Source organism: Scyliorhinus canicula, chromosome 6, assembly GCF_902713615.1.
Source record: "Scyliorhinus canicula chromosome 6, sScyCan1.1, whole genome shotgun sequence".
In the NCBI taxonomy this organism is placed as follows: domain Eukaryota; kingdom Metazoa; phylum Chordata; class Chondrichthyes; order Carcharhiniformes; family Scyliorhinidae; genus Scyliorhinus; species Scyliorhinus canicula.
The window spans coordinates 103,495,918-103,513,822 of NC_052151.1; the positions used below are offsets into that span (position 1 = coordinate 103,495,918).

The 17,905-nt window shown below is 41.4% G+C and overlaps 1 protein-coding gene across 8 annotated transcripts in view; it reads right to left on the reverse strand.

Annotated features, from left to right (window-relative positions):
* The window catches only part of ptprk (protein tyrosine phosphatase receptor type K), a 740,572-nt gene that overhangs the window by 36,300 nt on the left and 686,367 nt on the right, over positions 1-17,905 (reverse strand). For all 8 annotated transcript variants that reach the window (XM_038799792.1, XM_038799788.1, XM_038799790.1 and 5 more), the window contains 6 exons: positions 13,839-13,936; positions 12,633-12,749; positions 10,840-10,994; positions 4,547-4,682; positions 2,424-2,573; positions 1,010-1,183 (listed from right to left, as the gene is read on the reverse strand). In XM_038799792.1, coding sequence (XP_038655720.1) covers positions 1,010-1,183; positions 2,424-2,573; positions 4,547-4,682; positions 10,840-10,994; positions 12,633-12,749; positions 13,839-13,936 — 830 coding nt within the window. The remainder of the gene's footprint in view (positions 1-1,009; positions 1,184-2,423; positions 2,574-4,546; positions 4,683-10,839; positions 10,995-12,632; positions 12,750-13,838; positions 13,937-17,905) is intronic.

A 17,905-nucleotide genomic window follows, 5' to 3' on the forward strand; every position in this document is an offset into this window, starting at 1 on the left:
AGGAAACCCATGCACACCCAGGGAGAACATACAGACTCCGCACAGTGACCCAAGCCGGGAATCAAACCTGGACACTGGAGCTGTGAAACAACAGTGCTAACTACTGTGCTTTCTATGACTTACCCTTCAGGTTTCAATTGTCTCACCTCTCCGGTCTCCAATCTGTGGCACCCCTGTAAAGAACAAATAAAAGTACAGGACAGGAACAGGCCCTTCGGCCCTCCAAACCTGCACCGACCATGCTGCCTGTCTAACCTAAAACCTTCTACACTTCCAGAGTCCATATCCTTCTATTCCGATCCTATTCATGTATTTTTCAAGATGCCCCTTAAGCGTTACTATCGTAACTGCCTGCACTAACCATCTCTAGCAACGAGTTCCAGGTACACTCCAACCTATGTGTAAAAAATCTTCCTTCGCACATCCCCTCGAAATTTTGCCCCTCGTACCTTAAACCTTTTTCCCCAGTAACTGACTCTTCCACCCTGGGAAAAAGTTCCTGACTATCCACTCTGTTCACAACCCTCATAACTTTGTAGACTTCTATCAAGTCGCCCCATAACCTCTGTCATTCCAGTGAGAACAAACCACGTTTATCCAACCTCTCCTCCTCGTTAATGCCCTCCAACCAGGCAACATCCTGGTAAATATCTTCTGTACCCTCTCCAAAGCCTCCACATGCTTCTGGTAGTGTGGCGACCAGAATTCAACACTATATTCCAAGTGTGGGCTAACTGATGTTCTATACAGCTGCAGCACGTCTTGCCAATTTTTATACTCAATGCCCCTACCGATGAAGGCAAGCATGCCACATGCCTTCTTCTCCCTAATGTTCCAGCTAAAATAGTAATCTCATCAGTAGCTGCGAATGAGAAAATCAAATTTGTTTCCCACTTTTTCTGTTGTACAACATAACATGTGTTGCAGTATCAAATCAAATTGTAAATAAAATGACAAAAACATGCATGTGCTTATTTTTTTTAAAATTACTGTTAAAATAAACACCTACATCCATAAGGGCAGCATTGATGTAGTTGCTGCTTTCACCATCAATGGTAATTAAAAATGGCAGACATCTGTCTGGTGGCAGTGCGTCCATGTAGCGATTCTTTTCATGATTCCTGGGAAGAAGAGCTATGCTGCAGTCTTCAGGTTGCAGTTGAGAAGATACAGAATTAAGTGTCTGTGTGGCAAAAGGAAGCAACACAGTTCATTAATAGCTATTGTATAAGTTGACATTTTTCAATTAAATGCCTGACTAATATATAGATGGAGGATTCTTCGTGAACACACCCTTGTGTTAAAAAATGTTAATTAGTTAACTACATGCTTTGGATGACAGCTGCCCCAACTGAGCCAGCAGCTTAATTAAATTTGAAATGATTAGATCAAAGTTGCAGTTTCACCAGTTCACGATCTGGGTAGGTACTGAAGACTCTAAATGTAAATGTCATCACAGTCCCAGGGGGCCATAGACTGCTCTCACCTATGAGAGAGCTGACTGGTGGTGATTTAACCTGAGGGTGACCACACCTCAGGCAAGGGACAAGGTTGAGACAGTGGGGCCTTCATGAATAACCTCAGCTGGTATAGAAATTGAACCCATGCTGATGGTGCCTCTCCGAATCACGAATTGGCTGTCCAGTCAACTGATCTAACCGACCTTTACTGATAATACCCCTGAATGACAGAATAAAAATTAATATGGAAAATCTGTGGTCACTTGACTGAGCAACACAGCACCTAATCTAATTTGGTGCCCATAAGAATAAATATGCAATTTCTTGTGTGGATTGCGCCATTTCAGTGTTCAGAGCTCCCTGCCCAGAGAAGGACGGCTACATTTATTTTCAGGAGGTGCATCTAAGCTTGATGGTTTGTACAGTACATGATTCCCATCCACAATGGTCTGCATTCTTGGCAGTCCTGTCAGCTGGAATAAATTATGTACCCTGCAAAACTCAGCCCTCTTTCACAAAGAAATGTGATGAACATGGTGGCCAATTTTGATTTTTGCAAATGGAAGAACAGTTGGAAAAAAGTCTATTGCAATGGACAGTTGACAATAGAAGTCTTGCAATGCAAAATAATCAGGTCTACCAACAAAAGTTCATACAGCTATCTAGATGCAAATTAAACAATATAAGATCTTATTGAAAATTGCAATCAACAGTAGAAAGTATTACACAATTTTACACCTTTGAGAAGCCAATTTCTACATGCCAGACCATTCACACATAGTTCCATCCACTTAAAATAACTTTCCTCAAACTCCAATTTAACTGATCCAAATGTGTTACCAAAAAATTATTGAAGATTACTATCCTGGCATAAGAAAGAGAATTCACAAATGATTTGAAATAATGGCAAGTTCCGAATTGCTGTGCGTAAAACAGTAGATCTTGTAGCTCAAGCTTACTTACTTGAAATTCATCTTTAAGTTGTGAGGAGTTGCTCTGCGAATCAACTCTGATCATTTCATAATATGTTGGCTTGACCTCACATGTTGGTATTGACGTGTCCCCACATAGACAAGCCTCTAGGATGGCATCATGAATGAAAATGTATTGTTCCTTAAAAATAACACATCCAGTCAGTAAAAAGTTGTCACTTTGCAGTTATCAAATGAGTTAATTACATGAGGCGGATCTGCTGTGGGATGTAGTTCACTGGAAAGAGAAACTCAAACAATTTATCTCCTCGGATACTAGGCTGCTTACAAAGTGTATATTATCACCATTTGATGATAGGAAACGCAAGTTTCATGAGTAAATTAGTCCTCTGTATTTCATAAAGATCCAAAACGTGTAGAGGAGAATCAGAAAAGACTGTGAATTAAGGCGAAAACATTTTGTCGTATTAAACCTCAGCCCACAGCCATTGTTCTTCACAATTCTGATTTTTAGTGGCAAAAAAGGTTTTGCAAGCAGAGCTAGTTTGTTATGTTTACCCCCAAATCAGATGCCAGAGGCTTAAGTAAAACTAATGTGATTGCAAAAGAATAGTTACTTCCTTCACACACACCTTGCTGGCTCCTCATAATGCCACACTATAGGATGTGATTGCACTCGAAAGAGTGCAGAGGAGATTTACCAGGATGTTGCCTGGGCAGGAGCGTCTCAGTTATGAAGCGCGGCTGGATTGGCTGTGTTGTTTTTCTTAGAACAGAGAAGGCTGGGCAGCGGGGGAAGGGGGGGAAAGAGAGGGGTGGCTGATTGTGCTGCACAAAATTATGGGGGATATAGATAGGATGAAACTTTTCCTCTTAGTTGAGGGGTGAATAACCAGCCGGCATAGATGTAAGGTGATGAGCAGGAGATTTGGAAGGGTTTTAAAGAAAACTATATTCACCCAAAGGGTTGTGGGAATCTGGAACTCATTGCCTGAAAGGATGGTCGAGGCAGGAACCGTCACAACATTTAAGAAGCATTTAGATGAGCACTTGAAACACCATTGCATACAAGGCTACCACCTTGTATGGGAAAATGGGATTAGAATAGATCGGTGTTTGATGGCCAGCACAGACACAATGTGCTGAGTGGTCTTTTTCTGTGCTGTAAAGCTCTATGACTTTACCTGGCTGATTATAACAACTGCACCCCAGTCCAAACAATAGCTTGGTACTTTTAAGGGTAAATCCAAAACCAAGAGAGTCAACTTTTAAACATTTCTTCCTTTTCTAATGTGTAGTCAAAGCACAGAACATAACTATTTTGGCCACAGCTAGAGTAATGCAAATAGTTTTGAGACACTGCATTACACAAAGAATGTGATCACACTGGGGAGAGGAGATTTACAATGCTGCTGCCACAAATGGTGAATACTAACAATGAGGAAAGGTTGGATAAACTGGGGTTGTTTTCTTCAGAACAGAGGAGGTCAAAGTGAGATTTAATTAAGATGTACAATACTTTAAAGGGCCTCAGTACGTGGTATGGAAGAACCAATTTATCTTAGCAGAAGGGGGCATGTAATTAAAATAATTGGCAAAAAAGATTAAAGGGAAGTTGGAGTTTTTTTTAAACCCAGAGGATGGTAGAGATAGAAACTGACTGTCATAAATTATGGTAGAGGTAGAAACTCGCATCGGATACTTTTGATATGTAATGCAAAATAAGTGCTGTAACCTTAAGGGCTACGGACCAAGAATTGGAACGTGGGATCAGGCTGGACAGCTTCTTTCTGCTGGAATGGATACGATGAACTGAACAGTCTCATGTTGTGCCATACATTTCCTATGTTACATTTCCAAGAATGGCTGGGATTTTTGGGAGCCACCCTTGGAGGATGAGGCAGGCCAGACTAGGTTCATTGACATAGCTTTGACAAAGAGTGATCCAGACTGAAAACATAAGCTCCCTTCTCTCTCTACTGATGCTGCCCAACATTTTCTGCTTTTATTTCAGATTCCAGCATCTGCAGTAATTTGCTTTCATCCATCGACTTTTGACAGGAGTGGGTGGGGCTGCATTGGGTGAGGCTGGAAAATCCCATTGGGATAAGACGACAAGTCCTGTGTCCTTTGATCATATGGATTTGAACTTACCTCTGTCTGAACCATATTGATGCGTCTTGATCGTAATGCTTTAACGCAGTTATAGATATCAACAACTCCTTCGCGCTCTGCCATGTCTAACATAATATCTATAACGATATAGCAGCCAGTCCTTCCAGCCCCAGCACTGAAAACACAAAAACACAAATTGGAAATTCGTATCTTGTCATGATTTTTAGTCACGCTAAAGTTCAGCTGACAAATAAATACTGTTATTGAGAACTTTAGTAGATGAAAAAAAAATCATCAATTTAGTTAAAATGAAGTTTTGTGCGCGGCACGGTGGCTTGCAATTTTGCCTCCGATGCTGAGGACCCAGCTTCGATCCCAGCCCGGGTCACTGTCTATGTGGAGTTTGCACATTCTCCCCATATCTGCATGGGTCTCACTCCACAACCCAAAGATGTGCAGGTTAGGTGGATTGGCCACGCTAAATTGCCCCTTTATTGGAAAAAAGAATTGGATAAAATGGGGTTGTTTTCTTCATAGGCCGAAGTGAGAATTAATTAAGATGTACAATACTTTAAAGGGCCTCAGTACGTGGTATGGAAGAACCAATTTATCTTAGCAGAAGGGGCATGTAATTAAAATAATTCATGAATTTACTTTAAAAAATGCAGTTTTGTTCAAAAATAAAGGCTCGTATCTTCCACAGACCAACCTGTGCTGCAATTCCTAAGCCCCTGTTTCACCCAAACTTCCTCACTCAGGATGGATGCGAAAGAGCAGCGAAATGCAGTCCTGGCAGCATTGCCATAGGGTAACTGGGGCACAGAAAGTTAAGTCCCTCCCCATATTCATGGTATTAGGTGCTGTAAAGGGGAGGTTTAAAGGGACAATTTACAGGGAGCAGGTTAAATTTTAAAAGTTTAAGGAATGCAGGTTTGGGGGGAGGGGGTCTGGGATGGGGTTCAGTCCGTGACAGGTGTCAGTCCAGGTTGGAGGGAGGGGGTCAGTTCAGGTGGGGGCGGGAACAGGGTGGGGGGATGGGTGGAGTTCGTCGGGTCGGTCGAGGGTTTGGTGTCGTGTCTCGTGCGAGGCTGGGTCTTGGTGTTTAAATAGTTACTCTAGAGTTAGAAGTTATGTTTTCCATCTGACATTTTCCAGAATAACTATCAGGGTAAAACTAGCAGAATCATCTGAAGTTAGTGATTTAAGTCACTTCTGACAGATGGGTCCCAGCCTAGTGCAATTGTCCAGAGGGAGTTAGCACTTCTGGGTAATTACTGGGTAAACCCTTTCATGTGAACCTCCCAGAGAGATACTGAGCGCATCACAGGGGTACCCACTAAAAGTGACACGGGAACCTGGAAATTAATGGCCAACACATTGCAGATCATAATTTCCAATATGCTGTTTTCAAAATGCTAAGTACACTCAAAGTTAAAGTGTATAAAAGGAATTGATAAAGTTGACCGAGGCAAATGCTGCAGGCAAATGTTGGACATTAGGGCATTAATAATTAGAAGGGGATCTAAATTAAACCTTTCATATTGTTATACTCAGGTGAGGAGGGGTTGAACAGCTCCTCACTCTTCCTACTCCTTACTTTACTGTAACAGGGTTCTTGTGAACAGGATATACTTTCCAATTCAATGAATGTTTAATTGCTTATGTGCTGTGATCATCAAAGACACGATCAGGTAGGTATTTTTGCGCTTCAACAAAGAAAGAAGTTAGCTTTACTGTACTTAACCCAGTCTAAGAAAAATGTAATAAAATACAACTGAATTGGCTGTTCTCCTCGAGACAGTAGTGCAGAGTTGATTTCCTTCAAGAAGTCTCTGTTTGCAGAAGGGTTGTCCCTGAATGGTCAACAAACAAGGTTCAAAATCTTGTAAGTTTGGTAGGAGACAGAAGAAGGAAGAAAACACCCCATTCGGATCTTCCTTCCTCAGCATCTCAGCTGTTTGATCTCTTATTGCGGAGAAAGCAGAAGCTTAAAAACAAAGGATAGGTCTGTCAAAACGAGAAGATAGACTATTATCTGAACGGCCATAAATTAGGAGGTGGGTATGTGCAACGAGGCCTGGGTGTCCTCGTACACCAGTCACTGAAGGTAAGCACACAGGTACAGCAGGCAGTAAAGAAAGCAAGTGGTATGTTGGCCACATAGCGAGAGGATTTGAGTACAGGAGCAGGGTTGTCTTGCTGCAATTACACAGGGCCTTGGTGAGGCTACACCTGGAATACTGTGTGCAGTTTTAGTCTCCTTATCTGAGGAAGGATGTTCTTGCTCTAGAGGGAGTGCAGTGAAGGTCTACCAGACTGATTCTTGGGATGGTAGGACTGACAAATGATGGGCTGAATGGTGGCATAGTGGTTAACACTGCTGCCTCACAGCGCCAGAGACCCGGGTTCAATTATTGCCTTAGGTCACTGTCTGTGTGGAGTTTGCACTTTCTCTCTGTGACTGCATGGATTTACTCCGAGTGCTTCGATTTCCTCCCACAGTCCAAAGATGTGCAGGTTAGGTTATGGGAATATGGGTGAGGTGGGGAGGTTGATGGGGGAGTGGACAGGTGTAGAGTCATTCAAAGGGTCACTGCAAACATTTTTAAAATTTGTTCATGGCACGTGGGCACTGCTGCCATTTATTGCCGATCCGAGGACATTTAAGAGTTAATCAGAGATTTTTTTTGGGGGGGGGGTTGGGGGAGAACATTCCTTCACCCAGAGAGTGGTCCATCTGTGGAATTCTTTATCACAGGAAGTAGTTGATCTAGGAACCCTCTGTTGAATCTCCCAAGTGCCTTGAGTCTTTCTAATAGGGACAGGATACGTGGCTCGCAAGGTCATTGACCTTGATGGGTCATCACAGACATGGGGCGGTATTCTCAGTTTACCAAATCTGAAATTGCAAAATCAATTGGGTGGAGAACAGGTTCCGACGTCAAAATCGCGGTTGGTGCCGATTTGATGTCAAATGGCAACTCTCCATCACCTCGACAGCGACACCAATGCGTTCTGGAATGCACGTATAGAAAACACTTATGTCATGAATGGGCCCGACTTGGTATTCCCCGGGGCCTCCGCGATTCTTCGTCTCCAATGGGCCGAGTTCCTGATGGCGTGGTTCACTTGTGCTTTTAAAAATCGTCTAACTGGCATCGTGGCTGCTGAGGGAGAGAGATGGGGTATGGAAAGTGTCCAACATCACCATTGTGTGCTGACAGTTGTGTTGCTGGCCATGGGGCTTCTGCCAGGGCCGGTGAGAGCAGCAGGGGTTGGCCAGGAGGTGGGCTGTGGGGTCAGGCTGCTGGTGAGGCAGCCATGCAGCTGCACACACCACTAACAGCCCACTGTGAACTTAGTGCCACGGGTTGTATCGGCGGGCACCCCCTCCAGGTGCCCTCTGGCCCCAGACAACCCATCAGCTGCATCAGCGTGCTCCAGTATGACCAGTGCCACCATGTTGGCTGGGATAAGTATGTGTGGGGATTGTAATGTGTATGTGTGGCTACAGCTCGTCAGCCTCCCGAGTGTCAAATCCCACACCATTTTTCATTGGAACCAATTGTGGTCCACGCGGTACCGGAGTTAGCCCCATAATAGTAGCGGAATTGATCCAGGTTCAGCACCAGTTTTTCTGTCGTGACTGTCACAAATTCTTCGTTGGCGTCACACATAGTCTCAGAAACAGAGAATCATGCCCATGGTCCATCTCAGTAGATTGGAATGTGAGGGTACAGTGATGTAAATTGGGAACCATGATGTGGAGATGCCGGCGTTGGACTTGAGTGAGCACAGTAAGAAGTCTTACAACACCAGGTTAAAGTCCAACAGGTTTGTTTCAAATCACTAGCTTTCGGAGCACTGCTCCTTCCTCAGGTGAAACCTGCAAATTAGGAAGGCATCTTTAGCCACGAGCTCAAGTCACACTTAGTTCCTGTATTAAAAAGTCTCCGGTTGCAAAAGTTCAGTTGAATCCAGCAGGTGGATTAAAACATCATGAGCGGACATGAGGATATTTTTCAGATAGAATACAAAGTGTTAATAGAATTGTAAAATATTTACAAGAGAAGTTCATCAAAGCAACAATAGAAAATAGGTTGGAAATTCAGTAACATTTCTAAAGAAAGAAGGAATTCAGCAACGTGGAGATATATCATGAAAAATATTGTCGGCTCGACCAAACTGCCCATTCCTACAAGCTCTACCGTGTGCTTTTCACCAAGGAAACAATATAGTTACTTGGAATGTAGATATACTGAAACCCACAGATATGAGCATACAAATCGGGAGCAAGAGTAAACCCATTTGGTCCCCTCAAGCCTCCTCTGCCATTCAATAATAATAATAATAATCTTTATTAGTGTCACAAGTAGGCTTACATTAACACTGCAATTAAGTTACTGTGAAAATCCCCTAGCCGCCACACTCCGGCACCAGTTTGGGTACATTGAGGGAGAATTCAGAATCTCCAATTCATCTAACAAGCATGTCTTTTGGGACATGTGGGAGGAATTCGGAGCACCTGAAGGAAACCCACGCAGACACAGGGAGAAAAGTTCAGCCTCCGCACAGACAGTGACCCAAGCCAGGAATCAAATCCGTGTCCCTGGTGCTTTGAAGCAACCACTGTGCTATTTTTTTTAAAATTTAGAGTACCCAATTATTTTGTTTTCAATTAAGGGGCAATTTAGCGTGGCCAATCCACCTACCCCGCATATCTTTGGGTTGTGGGGGTGTAACCCACGCAGACATGGGAGAATGTGTAAACGCCACATAAATGGTGTCCGAGGGCTGGGATTCGAACCCGGGTTCCCAGCGCCGCAGTCCCAGTGCTAACCACTGCGCCACATACCGCCCCCACCACTGTGCTACAATGATGCCCAATAAGATCATGGCTGATCTGATTCTGGCCTCAACTCTAAATTCCGCCTATCCATATAACCTTTGATTCCCTTGTTAGTCATGCATCTAACTAATTCTGCCTTAAAAATATTCAATGATCTGGGTCAGTGTGTTTTTCAAAGACTCATGACCCTCAGAGAAAACTATTTAATCTCTGTCCTAAATAAGAGGACCCTTACTTTTAAACTATGTCCCCTAGATTTAGTCTCTCTCACAAGGGGAAAACGTCCTTCCAGCATCCACCCTGACAAATTCCCTCAGGATCTTATATGTTTCAATAAGATTACTTCTGATCCTTTTAAACTTCAATGGATACAGGCCTAGGACCTACCCGACCTCTCCTCATAAGATCACACCAGTTTCTCTGAACAATTATGTTTCTAACACAATTATATTCTTTCTTAAATAAGTAGACCAAAATTATGCGTAGTAAGCCAGATGTGGACCCACTAACATCCTGTGCAACTGTAGCAACACATCTCTTCTTTTATATTCCATTCCCTGAACAATAAATGACAACATTGCATTTGCCTTCCTAATCACTTGCTGTACCTGCATTTTGTGATTCATGTACCAGGATACTCAGATCCCTTGTATTTCAGAGTTCTGCAATGTCTCGCAATTCAAATAATACATTGCTTTCCTATCCTTCCTCCCAAGTGGACAAGTTCACTGTTTTCCACGTTATACCCCATTAGTCAAAATTTTGCCCACTTACTAAAAGAGTTTGCAAAGGGCATAGGTAAGCCCATTTCACAACTTACTTTCCTATCTATCTTTGCGTAATACCTATCAAAATGTTTCAATGACCAAAAATTAGCCCAGTATTTTTTGAATTTGATCCCCAAGAAGCCATTCAATTCCACCAATGAGAATTATTCCATTTCCCATATTAGTAATTAATTTTGATGTTAATGCATAATATTGTTTTCCTCAAGAGTAAGGATACAAATGAGCGGCATGGAGACACCGCCCTTAGCACTGCTTCCTCTCAGCACCAGGTACCCAGGTTCAATTCCGACCATGGGTGATTGTCGGTATAGAGTTTGTATGTTCTACTGCGTCTGTGTGGATTTCCTCCAGTGCTCCGGTTTCCTCCCACAATCCAAAGAGTGCAGGTTAGGCGTATTGGCCATGCTAAATTGCCCTTTGTGTCTAAAGGTTAGGTGGGTTAGGGATGGAATGGGGAAGTGGGCCTGGATAGGTGCTTTTTCAGAGGGTCAGCGCAGACTAGATGAGCAACATGGTCTCCTTCCTTCTGCACTGTAGGGATTCTATATCTCAGAAAATAAAAAGAAACAATACTGGAAACAGTGAATCAGGCAATATCAGGAGATGTTAATGTCACAGATGTATACAAAGTCAGTTTTAAATCACTTAAAAAGTTTAACGATATTATAGAAGTAAATATAACAAGTACAGCTAACCTGCAATGTACAACAACTGGTCCTGCTCCTGCGGGATTTGAGATTTTCACACGACGGATAAATGCCAGTAAACCAGTTGCATGATAAGGTACACCATGGTCAGGCCAACCAGTGAAATGAAACTGTTTAACTTCACGAATTTCATCAAAACCTCTCTGAGAAGGAAAACAAATTCAAAATAGGGACAATGCAATGTTTCCTTGCCAAATTTACAAGTTATATATTTGCTTATTTGCATAAATTCTAAACATATTGCGGTCTCGTCAGAGCTACATTAATAATCATTTAGATTCCTCTCAAATTATTGTTGTAGTAGATAATTCAGAATTTAGTAACTAAAAGTTTCACATTGGTCTACATTCTTTTGCTTTGCTCGATTTCACATCCATTACCACTTCCATTCAGCATTTCATCCTTTCTTCAGTTTGTGCGCACTGAATACTTAGTTCATTCAATGCTCAATTTAATGATTGAATCGCTACATCACCTTCAGTTCCTTCAAAATGATACTGAAAATTTTATAGCTTCCAATTTTTCAAAGAAAGGATGTCCTGAAACGTGATGCATTGGCGAGACCATGCAGACGCTGCGACAACAGATGAACGGACATCGCACGACAATTGCCAGACAGAATGTTCCCTTCCAGTCGGGGAACACTTCAGCAGTCAAGGGCATTCAGCCTCTGATCTTTGGGTAAGTGCTCTCCAAGGCGGCCTTCAGGATGCGCGACAATGCAGAATCGCCGAGCAGAAACTTATAGCCAAATTCCGCACACAAGTACGGCATCAACAAGGACTTTAGATTCATGTCGCATTACATTCACCCCCCACCATCTGGCATTGGATTGAGAAATCCTACCAACTATCCTGGCTTGAGACAATTCACACCTCTTTTACCTGTGATTACCCTTTTCTCTGGATCTGTAAAGACTCGCATTCAAAATATCGTCTTGCATCTTTGACTTTGTCTGTACATATGTTTCTGGAACCTACCTCTTCATTCACCCGAGGAAGGAGCAGTGCTCCGAAAGCTAGTGATTTGAAGAAAACCTGTTGGACTTTAACCTGGTGTTGTAAGACTTCTTATAATGTATATTAGCAGCCTTCAATTAAGTTTTCGCTGAAATATAAAATCCAATTGGTGTTGAAAACGCACTGCTTATGCATTAACATTTGTTGCCGGCTTTAGCGGGACAGTGGTTAGCACTACTGCCTCACAGCACCAGAGACCCATGTTCAATTTCAGCCTTGGGTCACTGTGTGGAGTTTGCACTTTTTCCCTGTATCCGTGTGGGTTTTCTCTGGGTGCTTCGGTTTCCTCCTACATTCCAAAGATGTGCAGGTTAGGTGGACTGGCCATGCTAAATTGCCCCTTCGTGTCCGAAGATTAGGTTAGGTGGGGTTACATGGATAGAGTGAGGCAGTGGGTCTAGGCAGGATGCTCTTTTGGTGGGTCTGCGCAGACTCAATGGGCCGAATGGCCTCCTTCTGCACTGTTGGAATTCTATGATTCTATTGTGAGGTTACAGATCAGGCTTAATATATTGCACAGTTGCAAATATTAGTGTGAAATTACATTTGGCTTGGCTTATCAATTCATTTTTGGTTCAATGTAAAATACCAATTAATTTAGTTGTAGATATTTCCTGTTTGTTAATTTCAGATATTGAAAGTGAAACATAATTTGAATGCTCAGTCTTCCAGAGTTCCATTTTTCCTAAATATTATTAGGTAAATATTCGCTAAATGCGAAAGAGAAAAGACAATTAAGAAAATTAAGATAAATTGGCTTACCCGTTCTAATGTAAATGTTCGAACTACATATTCTGCGAGCGGTTCCTCTTCCATGAAAGTAACTTTAAAATCCGCATAAACTTCAGAATCGTCTGGCCAATATTTGTAGCATTTTACCTTCAGTATTCAAATAAAAATTTTCAAATGGTTGAGAACTATAGTGATAATTTATATTATAGTTCCTGGTTTTGGTACAGTATCTCATTGCTTTGTGCCAGCTTAGCTGGAATACCAACAGCTCTATTGCCAGGAAATTTCTTTGTATATTTGAAAACTCAGAATTCTTTGCCAACAGATGGAATTTTTACACGTTTAAACGAGGACAGGAAAATCCTTGCTTTCTAAACATTCAAACTGAGTCCAGGTGAGTTTATAACCAACCCAGGAAATTCAATTAATTGACGGATCATTGAAAATGCACCTGTACATTCCAAATGATTTCAAACTTAGACCTCAAGACTATTTTCCACACAAAATCTCATTCTTCTTCCCTTTGAACTTGTATGTCAACGCAAAGCCAAAATTAGTTCACAAAGATGTTAAACAAATGTGCTAGGAGTATATCATAAAATTATTTGTTTTTTAATTGGGTATCATTTTCGTTCAAAATATATTGCATTATAGAGTGAATTAATCACATATAATGCAGTCTTCCCCTGCAATTACCTCCTAAAGTGAAATTCTGTTTTCTAACAGGTCATCCAAATAAACACTGATGGAGACAAACATGAATCCAAGTAACAAATAAAGAAATTTGTTTGACTTTGTGATCAATATTACATACAGCCACACAAATTGTACGTAATCATTTTCAAAGAGGAAGAAATTCAAAGAAATCTACAAATTAAATGTCTGATTTTTAAAAAAGATTTTCCATATTTTCATATATTCTGTATTAATTAAAATTCCGTGCTTGATAGCAACAAGACCTGGACAACATTAAGGATTGGACAGTTAAGTGGCAATCATTACTCACAGCACAAAAATACCAGCAAATTAATTTTCCAACGGGAGAGAAAATAACCATGCCTCCAGACATCCAATGACATTATCAGTGTTGAATCTCCATCAACAAGCTGAGGTTACCATGGACCAGAAATTTAACTGAACACATGACATGAATACTGTGCCTTTAAGAGGATATTTCTTCAAACTTTAAAATTAATTCCAAAGCATTCATTCTTTTCTATTAAAAATCAGACTTACTCTTCCAACTTCCACCAGATTTGTCACCATGACAATACAAACTGACTGCTCTTGCCAAGCCATTCTCCAGAAATCATACACAGTTTCATGCACTGGTCCTAGAAGATGGAGGAACCATAATATATAAATAACAGTATTTATGTACAATCACAGAATATTTCATACACAGATCATAACATTAACATTCTGATTCATTTTTATCTAAGAATATCAGTGGCAATTTCCTGAAATCACACTTCTGATGTGGAGTTTGATTACCTGGAATGCATATCAAGAAATCATACAAGTGTGTCAGGATTGTGCATTCAGAATATTGGCACCATCACCAAAGGTCAAAGGTAATTTTTGCTGATTGATATCAAAAAGGCAATTAGTGGGATCAGTGGCCCCCAAACTGCTTTTGGGAAAGCAATGATGGATCATATACAAAAATCCTCAAAGTAATCAGCATTCCCAATTTATAATTCTGTTGACAAAATTCTCCCTAAACTCACATGATCTCGCAGTCCCCCCACCCCCCAAGCTTAAGGTACTTAGTCTCCTTCCATTTCTAATACCTGAAATGACCACCTGTCTTTTATTGTTCAGAAGCTGATTAACTTGCTATGACCAGTATTTTATGTGCATGTTTAAAGAAGCATTGTTGCTCCACCCATTGCCATGAGTGCAGAACATTTAGAAACAATATTTAGCACATTGGTATCAATATTCCAGAAAATTAACTGAAGTTCATATGCTTTAATCTTATTATAATACATGCCCTAACATGATATTCAACTTAACATGCCAAAATGCTCTACTCTACTGTCATCAGTACATCACCTCCTTCTCTGAAGACACAAGACACAACATTCAGCAAGGTCTCAATAGATCACCAACCATACCGAGGTGCTGGGCAGAGACAAAGACCTTCACCTCAACAGATCTTGCCTCTTGCAATCAGTGAGACAAAGGCAAGGCCATCTGCATTCACTCCAGTCCGACACCCTGAAAACGGTCACCAGTGGACAAGATTCCAGTTCAATTGGAATTGTAAGTTGACCTTTTCTAGAAAGTTACTGTATGGTTACACTGCAGGCCAATCCTGACAGGTTGCATAGAATTTAACAGCTCAGGTTGTCAATGTACACTTCAAAGATAGACTCTCTAAAGGCATTAAAAATGCAAAATGCTGAATTTTAATCAATGGGAACTGCTAACCAGTCATATACCTAACAGAAGTTCAAAACCTGCTATGGAGGACGGACCAAGTCAATCTTGGTGGTTTCGGCCATCTTGAAATATTTCAAAAGTTTCTGAGATGGAAAATTAAAAATGTGATTGCTTGTTTGACAACAAACACTGCAAGACATGTCAATCAACTTCCTTTTTGAAATATACAGACAGGAGTTGGAGAATTGCTTTGCCAAGCCAGAAATTGAGATAAGCCGTCGAGAAAAACTTCTGAAGAGAGCAATACAAAATCTTTCTCTCTGAAGTTAAAATTAACTCCAGCACGATGCACATACCTGAACTTCGATTTAACTCTACAAACTTTGAAAAATAAATTTAAAGTACCCAATTCATTTTTTTTTCAATTTAAGGAGCAATATAGTGTGGCCAATCCACCTACCCTGCACATCTTTGTGGGTTTTGGGGGTGAGACCCATGCAGAAACCTGGGAACTCCAATACCTGGGGGTTCCCCTCCAATTCACTCACCACCCTGACTCAGAGGTATATCACCATTCCTTCACTGTCACTGGGGCAACATCTTGGAACTCACTCCCTAAAACAGTGGGTGTACCTACAACTCAAGGACTATAGCGGCTCAAGAAGACAACTCACCACCACCTTCTGAAGGGTAAGGATAGGCAATAAATGCTGGCCTAGCCAGTGACCTCCCCATCCCATAAATGATTTTTAAAAAAACTCTATATTCTCCTCACAATTTGCTTTCCTACCTATCTTGGTGTCAGCTCCAAATTTAACAACCATACTTTTGGTCCCTTTATCTGACTATTTTATATAGATTGTAACTGGTTCACAACTGATCCTTGTGACACTACACTAGTTACAGCTTGCCAACCCAAATAATAAAACCTACTTATCCTTACTCTCTGCTATCTTGTTATGCTTTTTAGGTGTAGCATAAGCGGTTTCCTTGTGGTGCACTCGACACAGGAAGGATCAGACGTGAAGACAACTCCAACACGTTTATTAAACTATATACACTATTATACCTTGGGTTCGACACTACTGTAAATCCTCCTATAGCTCCTCAGACTGACTAACCAGATTGCTACACTCCACGTGGTGGGAATGATATCGAATCAACCTGGTCTCTGTACTCTCTGACTGTCTCCACTGGAAAAAGGCAGATCATGTGTTTGGTGTCCTTTATATATGAGTTGCTGTAATGCCCTCCTGTGGTCATCATGATGTGGAGATGCCGGCGTTGGACTGGGGTGAGCACAGTAAGAAGTCTTACAACACCAGGTTAAAGTCCAACAGGTTTGTTTCAAACACGAGCTTTCGGAGCACGGCTCCTTCACCTGAAGAAGGAGCCGTGCTCCGAAAGCTCGTGTTTGAAACAAACCTGTTGGACTTTAACCTGGTGTTGTAAGACTTCTTCCTGTGGTCATGTCACCTCTGTGAGTATCGTGAGTGCCCACTGGTCGTGTCCTATCTAACTGATGTATTGGCTGAGTGTGTGTATGATGTCTCTGGTGCTCTCTCTAGTGTCTAACTATTCTACATTTATGTAAATTAACCCCTTGTGTATTTACAGTGATGAACATCACCACATCTGCTTTCTGTTAGCAATCAATTCTCTCTCCATGCGAATGTATTACCCCCCACATCATGAGCTCTTATTTTGCATAGCCTTTTGGATATCCAAATGTACACCGTACTTAAAAGTTCCCCATTACACATCTTACTTCCTCCCAAGACCTCTCATAAATTAATCAATCCCAATTTCCCTTTCACAAAATCATATGGACTCTGCCAACTTGTATCAAGATTTTCTAAGAAATCTGCTATAACATCCTCAATAATAGATTGCAGAATTTTCCCTATGACAGATATCAGGCAAACTGGCCTGTAGTTTGCTGCTTTTTGTCTCCTTCCTTTCTTGAATAGAGGAATTGCATTTGCTATTTTACAACCTGATGGGAATCAAGGGAATTTGGGAAAATTAAAACCAATGCATCTAACGTCTCCATAGCCACTTTGTTTAGGACCTTATGAGGAAGTCCATCAGGTCTTAAAGGGTGCCGTTTTTGACACTGTATCAGAATTAGTTTTGAAACTCTAATTATCCACTAAGTGCTGAAGAGGTTAACATTCTTTTGTATCAGCATCACACAAGCTGCCTAGCTGAAGTTGTTAGCTGCCGGATGCCTCTTGCTGGTGATCGGGCCCCAGTAAAGGCCACAGATCATCATTCTCAAAGATGGTAATAACAATGTGTGATCATTCGTCATTTTGCCAAATGGTCTGGAGTAGAGAGGAAGGGAGACATAATCACAAAGAACTGCTTATTGCCGCAATATGCTTTACCTTGGGGAAAAAGGAATTAGAAGGTAGGGGAGTCAGACAGGGGTGGCGATTGATAGGCACAGGCCTGATAATGGGAAACTGGTGTTAAATATTCGAGCATGTACATGTCTTTGCACTGTTAGATAGTATAATTAAGTAGACATGCTTATGTTATGATTGGTCAATTGTTCTCATGTACTATGCATGATGTAAGCTAATCAATAGTTGTGACTAAGCATAGATAATTAGTACAACTGATTGGTATGTGTTAATTTCTTATCATCTAATCTGGGGTATAGCAGTCTGTGCAATCCTTCAATCAGGGCTCTCTGGCATGCCTATTTGCAATATAGCCCATGCTATAGCTCACAATAAAGACCTCAATTCCAAGGGCCTTCTTCTGGCCCCTCGAGAGCAGAAGTGTGAAGTACACGAGAGCCAAATAGTTGTACTTTTCTCCACAACAAGATGAGTTGTCATGAAATGAAATGAAAATCGCTTATTATCACAAGTAGGCTTTAATGAAGTTACTGTGAAAAGCCCCTA